The sequence below is a fragment of the Schistocerca serialis genome, chromosome 5 (assembly GCF_023864345.2).
Source record: "Schistocerca serialis cubense isolate TAMUIC-IGC-003099 chromosome 5, iqSchSeri2.2, whole genome shotgun sequence".
NCBI lineage: Eukaryota > Metazoa > Arthropoda > Insecta > Orthoptera > Acrididae > Schistocerca > Schistocerca serialis.
In genome coordinates, this window is record NC_064642.1 from 704,354,785 (window position 1) to 704,361,605 (window position 6,821).

General features: G+C 50.5%; 1 protein-coding gene across 1 annotated transcript; it reads right to left on the reverse strand.

Moving 5' to 3' along the window:
• Window positions 1–1,646: 1,646 nt before the first annotated feature.
• LOC126482184 (cysteine-rich hydrophobic domain-containing protein 2-like) lies at window positions 1,647–2,153 on the reverse strand. Its single transcript, XM_050106163.1, has one exon. The coding sequence runs from the start codon at window positions 2,151–2,153 to the stop codon at window positions 1,647–1,649; it is 507 nt and encodes a 168-aa protein (XP_049962120.1).
• Between the last annotated feature and the right edge of the window lie 4,668 nt (window positions 2,154–6,821).

Below are 6,821 nucleotides of genomic sequence, written 5' to 3' on the forward strand. Positions count from 1 at the left end.
ATCGTAAGACTTGCAGTGACACGTGTCGTGACGTACGCACCACAGTCTGTTTTTCTCATGGGCCTTGTGTGGGGCCGAGTGACGTCACGTGGTGCGAGGGGCCAACACCACACTTGAAACTGTGCAGTATGATGGTGTTTGAGGCAATACTCTCATATTTTCCAACTGTATTTTGCGCCGTTTTCTAGGTAATGTCCAGCCAAAGCTGACTTCTGAAGTTCGCTTTCTTTGGTACATCGTGATTGCTCTGCAGAATACTCATCAACACTGCAAATAGCTTGATCTTTGTAAATGTTACCACACTGACAGGGGACACCATCTATGCCAGGAACTCAAAGACCTGTGTTGCCTATAATGGAGGGTTGGTTGGTTGGGTTAAAGATTAAAGGGACCAAACTACAAAGGTCATCGGTCCTAATGGAGGGTAGCGTAGCACTTACATAGGAGGTGGATCAGAACTCTGGTCTTAGTGTATGTCTCTTCAGCACACATCCTACCTTACTAGTAGTTGATCTACAACTCTGATATTTTCCAACTGTATTTTACGCGGTTTTCTAGGTAATGTTCAGCCAAAGCCGACTTCTCAAGTTTGCTTTCTTTGATATGTCGTGAATGCTCGGCAGAATACTCAGCAACACTGCAAACAGCTTGATCTTTGTAAATGTTACCACATTCACAGGGGACACCATTTACGTTAGGAACACAAAGATCTGTGTTGTCTTTAATGGAGGTTAGAGTATCACTTACATAGGAGGTGGACCAGAACTCTGGTCTTAGTCCATGTCTTTTCAGCACACATCGTACCCTGCTAGTAGTTGATCCACAGTATTTGTATGTACGTTCGTGTGTGTGTGTGTGTGTGTGTGTGTGTGTGAGAGAGAGAGAGAGAGAGAGAGAGAGAGAGAGAGAGAGAGAGATGGTTCAAAAATGGCTCTGAGCATTATGGGACTTAACATCTGAGGTCATCACTCCCCTAGAACTTAGAACTACTTAAACCTAACTAACCTAAGGACATCACTCACTTCCATGCCCGGGGCAGGAGTCGAACCTGCGATCGTAGCGGTCGCGCAGATCCAGACTGAATCGCCTAGAACTGCTCCGCCACACCGGCCAGCTAAGAGAGAGAGAGAGAGTGAGTGAGCATGCACGCGTGCTTATGCAAGTGTGTGTGTGTTCATAAAGGTCAGTTGGTTGATACGGGGGGACGGGACCAGTCAGTGAGGTCATTGGTCCTATCGGTTTAGGGAAGTATAGGGAAGGAAGTTGGCTGTGCTGGAACCATCCCGGCATTTGCATGAAGCAATTTAGGGGAGTCATATAAAAGGTAAATCAGGATGGCCAGATGCAGGTCTGAACCATCGCCTTCCCGAATGCGAGTCCAGTGTGCTGACCACTGCGTGCCACCTCGCTCGGTGTTATAAAATTGAGGCTCACTAATGATGACACATAGTAAATGAGTCAAGAAGAATTTATGTTTTTTCTTTCTTTTTTTCAAAAGCCAGCGGTTCTCATTACTATAATTATTTCTGTGTTCTTGCAGAACGCTATAAATCAAAGGATGATCTTGTTCAATATAACTGTCAAAAATAGAGACCAAAGTGTGGTCAGAGGTAGGCCGTGCTTCAGGTGCTGTGAACTGTCCACACTCAGTCGGGGCTGTAGATGCCGTTGGGCGGCAGGAAGTCGATCGCGAGCACGTACTCGGAGAGCCCGGGAGCGTCGACGCTGGCGACGCGCGCGAGCCGCCAGCGCAGGCCGAGCCGGCGGTAGAGGCGCGCGTTCTCGCGGCGCAGCGCGCGCAGCGCGGCCCGCCTCGAGCGGCGCGCCAGCCAGAGCGCGGGCCAGAGGGAGCAGCCGAGCGTGCAGCAGCAGAGCGCGCAGCCCGCCCAGCCCGCCACGCAGCGCGCCCAGCCGGGCGCCGCGCGCCGCGCCGCCGCGTTCACGCGCCACACGCTGCGCGCGAACTCCTCGGGCGCGACGCGGCCGCGCAGCCGCTCTGGCAGCGTGTCGCTGAAGCACGCGGCCAGGCCGAGCGCCGGCGTGCCGCGCCGCACTGCCGCGCGCACCAGCACCGGCTCCTCCAGGCACTTGTCGGGGCGGACATCCTCGTCGTCGCTGGCGTCGTCCGCGTACACCATGCAGCAGTCGGTCATCCCGTGCTGCTCCGCTTCCTGTCGTAAGTGAAACATTGCCGACATGTGTTGGCTTGATTCAGATAAAATAATCTAATTTATTATATATATAGTAACATTTTTTTTCTAAAAGTTGGTTGCTTTTATTCATGACTCCAATACATGATACACTGAGGTGACAGAAGTCTTGGATCCCCCTAATATCGTGACAGACCTCGATTTTCCTGGCGCAGTACAGTGATTTTACATGCCGCGGACACAACAAGCCATTACAAGTCCCCTGCACAAATGCTGAGCCATGCTGCCTCTTATGTTATGTTATGTTAACCGGGGACCTAGAAACGACGGAGAGGCTCCATCCCTGCCTCAGTGGTCCGATACCCCACAATGACTACCACAGTCCACTTCACCCCTCTGCCAACCCACACCGAATCCAGGGTTATTGTGCAGTTCAGCCCCCGGTGGACCCCCCAGGGAACGTCTCACACCAGACCAGTGTAACCCCCTATTTTTGCGTGGTAGAGTAATGGTAGTGTATGCGTATGTGGAGAACTTGTTTATGCAGCAATCGCCGACATAGTGTAGCTGAGGCGGAATAAGCCAGTCTTTGCCGAGGTAGATGGAAAACCGCATAAAAACCATCCACAGACTGGCCAGCTCACCAGACCTCGACACAAGTCTGCCGGGCGGATTCGTGCCGGGGACCGGCGCTCCTTCCCGCCCGGAAAGCCGTGTGTTAGACCACACGGACAACCGGGCTGGCTATGCTGACTCTTACCCATATAGTGGCGAAATTACACAAATTGTCCAGAATATTCTTCAAACCAGTCTCAAACAATTCTGGCCCAGTGACATGGCACATTCTTTTGGAACTTGGACTCCATGGATAGCTGAAAATGGTCTACAGTTTCCAGTCAATGGACGCTTCATCTCGACCAGAGGACCCAGTCCATTCCACGTAAATACAACCCACACTATTATGATGCAGCCACCAGTACACACAGTGCGTTGTTGACAACTTGGGTCCATAGCTTCGTGGATGCTGCGCCACACTCTGAACTGTTCCATCAGCTCTTACCAATTGAAATTGGGACTCACCTGACCAGGCCACGGTTTTCTAGTCGTCCGAGGTCCAGCCGATATGGTGACCAGCCGAGGAGACACTGCTGGTGATGTCCTGCTGTTAGCAAACACCATTTGCGTCGAACGTCTGTTGCCATAACCCATTGATGCCAAATTTCGCTGCACTGTTCTTATGGAAACGCTATGTTAGCCATATGTACCACATTAATTTGTGCGGTTATTTCCACAGTGTATTTGTCTGTTAGCACTGACAACTACACGCAAACACTGTTCCCGATCGTTAAGTGAAGACCGTCGTCTTCTGCGTTGTCCGTGGTGAGAGACAAAGTCTGTAATTTGGTCTTCTCCGCACACTCTTGTGCATCTCAGAATACTGAATTCCCTAACGATTTCCGAAACAGCGTCTAGCTCCACTTACCATTCCACATTCAAAGTCTGTTTATTCCCCTTGTGCGGCCATAATCTCGTCGGAACCTTTTCACATGAATTACCTGAGAACAAACGATAGTTCTGCCAATGCACAGCTCTTTTACACCTTTTGTATGCGATACTACCGCCATATGTACGTATATGTGTATATCATTATGCCATGACTTCTATCATCTCTCTCTATTATTCCTCACTCTTTAGGCTATTTTCGCCGTTATTTCCGTTTACTGCGACTGCCTTATGCCACCTTACTGGGAGGGCCTTTATGCCCACGTTGTACCACTCTATGCTCAACGTTGGAGCCAATGTCTTGCTGCATCCACATACTGTTTCGCGAGGAGGGCATCCTTCATTGTGCCAAAAAAATGGAAGTCTGGAGGTGCGAGATCCGTGCTGTAGGGTGTGTTAGGAAGAAAATTCCAATGAAGTTTTGTGAGCTCCTCTCAGGTGTGCAGACTTGTACAAGGCCTTGCGTTGTTATGAAGAAGGAGACGCTCGCTTGAATTTTCGTTTCTTCAGTTTCCTGTGGGTAGCACTAAACACTTCCGAGTTGATCGTTGCATCATGAGGGGACACATTAAACAGAATAACTACTACAGAGTCCCAGAAGAGCGTCGGGGACTTTTTCTTCGCAGGAGAGGTGGTGTGGCGTTACTACTCTATGGTTGCCACTTTGTTTCCATTTCGAAGTGACGAACTAATGTTTCTTCGCCAGTGCTGATGTTCGACAAAAAATTGTCATGATCAACCTCACAACACGCAAGCAGTTTCGCACAGATGGTCCTTCGTTTCTCTTAATAATTTTCTGTTAGACAGTGGGGAACTCAGATGAGACACACCCTCGATTACCGTACCTGGTGGACGAGTGTGTCAGCACTACCGACAGAGATGTCCAAATGTGCAGCAAAGTGCATGACTGCGATCCGTCCATCACCTCAAATGAGAGTGTCCGCATATTTCAATACTGCAGGAGTCATAGCTGTGGCCGGCCGGAGTGGCCGAGCGGTTCTAGGCGCTACAGTCTGGAACCGCGCGACCGCTGCGGTCGCAGGTTCGAATCCTGCCTCGGGCATGGATGTGTGTGATGTTCTTAGGTTAGTTAGGTTTAAGTAGTTCTAAGTTCTAGAGGACTGATGACCTCAGCAGTTAAGTCCCATAGTGCTCAGAGCCATTTGAACCATTTTTTTCATAGCCGTGTGCGGCTGGCCACCATTCGTAGACATTCTTCAAGCGCCTGTGAATATCTGCAATGCTCTGATATTCTGCCAAAAGAAATTCAGTGATAGCTCTGCTGCGCTAGTGTCAGTCCTAGTCGAGGGAAAGCGAAATTTCATCAAAATTCAATGAAGGCGCGGTTGGGCGATGAAATCTGGGGCCGCTAGCAGAGTGTGGTAACAGTCGACAGCCAGCAGGCCAGGCAAGGCAAACATGGCACTCGTGGGCGTGGAGCTGCGATGGCGGTATTGCACACACGATCTGTTTTGAGTGGAGCAACAACGATTTGGGAAACTGCAGCATTCCTTTATGTTATTGTTATGTATGAGGCGGGGCACTAGGCCAGAGCCAAGAGTGGCGATTTGTAAGTGGCTGGCGTGTGGGAATTTATCCATGCCATTGTTTCTATCTCCCTCTGACACTATGTCAGAAGCGAGGGAGTAACCAATATAAACAGACAGTGTGCCAGGTCAGTCGAGCGGCAGGACGGACCTGTGCTGGTCTACTCTTATAGGGGCCAGTCTGGCAGCCTTGTTATAAGTATTCTGCATAAACATGTACTTTGTTTGTATGTACCTGTTCGGGCTATATTCTGCCTCTGGGGACATAACACCAGGGCAGCACAGAACGGCAGCCTGGAACTTTCGGATCGCATGCTCTGCCTGAAGGAGGGCAGTGACAGCGATCTGCAGCAGGTCCAGAAGGGGGCTCGGTTCCACTCGAGTCTACAGACCACGTTCGCTTCCCACCTGGCATATCAGGGTCCGGGCGAAGTGTACACTGTGGGAGGTGCAGCAGCACTGCAAAAGTGCCAGAGACAGTGGTGTGTGTTGCCATCTGGCAAGCACAACTAGTGGCAATTTGTGGCACAGCATCCAGGAGGGCGCAGGTTCGAGTCTGTTCCTGTCCTTGGAGCAGCGGCGGCCCGAGGGCCATGGTTGACCAGTACACCCACCTTCATCCCATGGTCGGACAGAGCATGCCAAATGGGGCGGAGGGCGGTGAGGACCAGAGATCGTAGCAGTTTCCAGAATCGCAGGCACCAGCGTGGAGCAAGTCGCAACGCATCAGTGGGCGACGACCAGGATAGCACAGCCGACTGCCAGCAGGGCGGCCTTGTTAACAGCAATAGCGGCGTCACCATACCAGCAGTCTGCTGAGCCAGCTGGACTCGCAGGACAACGCGAGCACGACACGCTGACACTATGCTTCACCCATCGAGTACTGTAAATTATCGGAATAAACAAACGTTACCGAATACCGCTGTACCACTCTGCACTGCTCCTTGACGCTCTTGGACTTGCTCAGCCTCCTGACAAAATATGGCGCGGTGGGTCCCAGCTTCAGCTCTGCCATCTGGAGTCCCAGGTTTGGACCCTGATCACGCAACAGCTCTCTGTTTGGAACACACGTCCATTACAGACGCCATTTTGAAAGCTATGTATAGGCCTGCCACCTATCGGAACTTCGTGACTCTCTAGGGGCTCAAGTGGGAGTATTTCACGATGTCTCACAACATATTCCGCATTTTTTCAACCGAAATTGGCCGAGAAAAAAAGCATGTGACATTACTTATTGAATGCCCCTTGTATATTTGGGCATTAGATGGTAAGTTTGTCCATGACAGTTTAAATTATCTTCTAGTGCCTCTCTCAAAAATCTCTGTCGATGTTTCACTTGTTCAAGAAAATACATACCGTGTCAGCACTGAATGTCTTAAATGGCAGACAATGATGCTTCTGCTTTGTGATAACTAGCGACTCTGCAGTCTGCGCAGTTGCCCTCTACGAGGCAAAATGTTGGCACGCAACGAGAGAAGCAGAGCAACGTCTTACTGTAAGGGATACCAAAATTCTTCGGTGGCCGTCTCGCCCGACACTTCACGATCATACGACCAAAGATGAAATTCGCAGACGCTACATAGTGGCAGATATCACTGAGAAGGCGAAGAAAAGTTGTCTA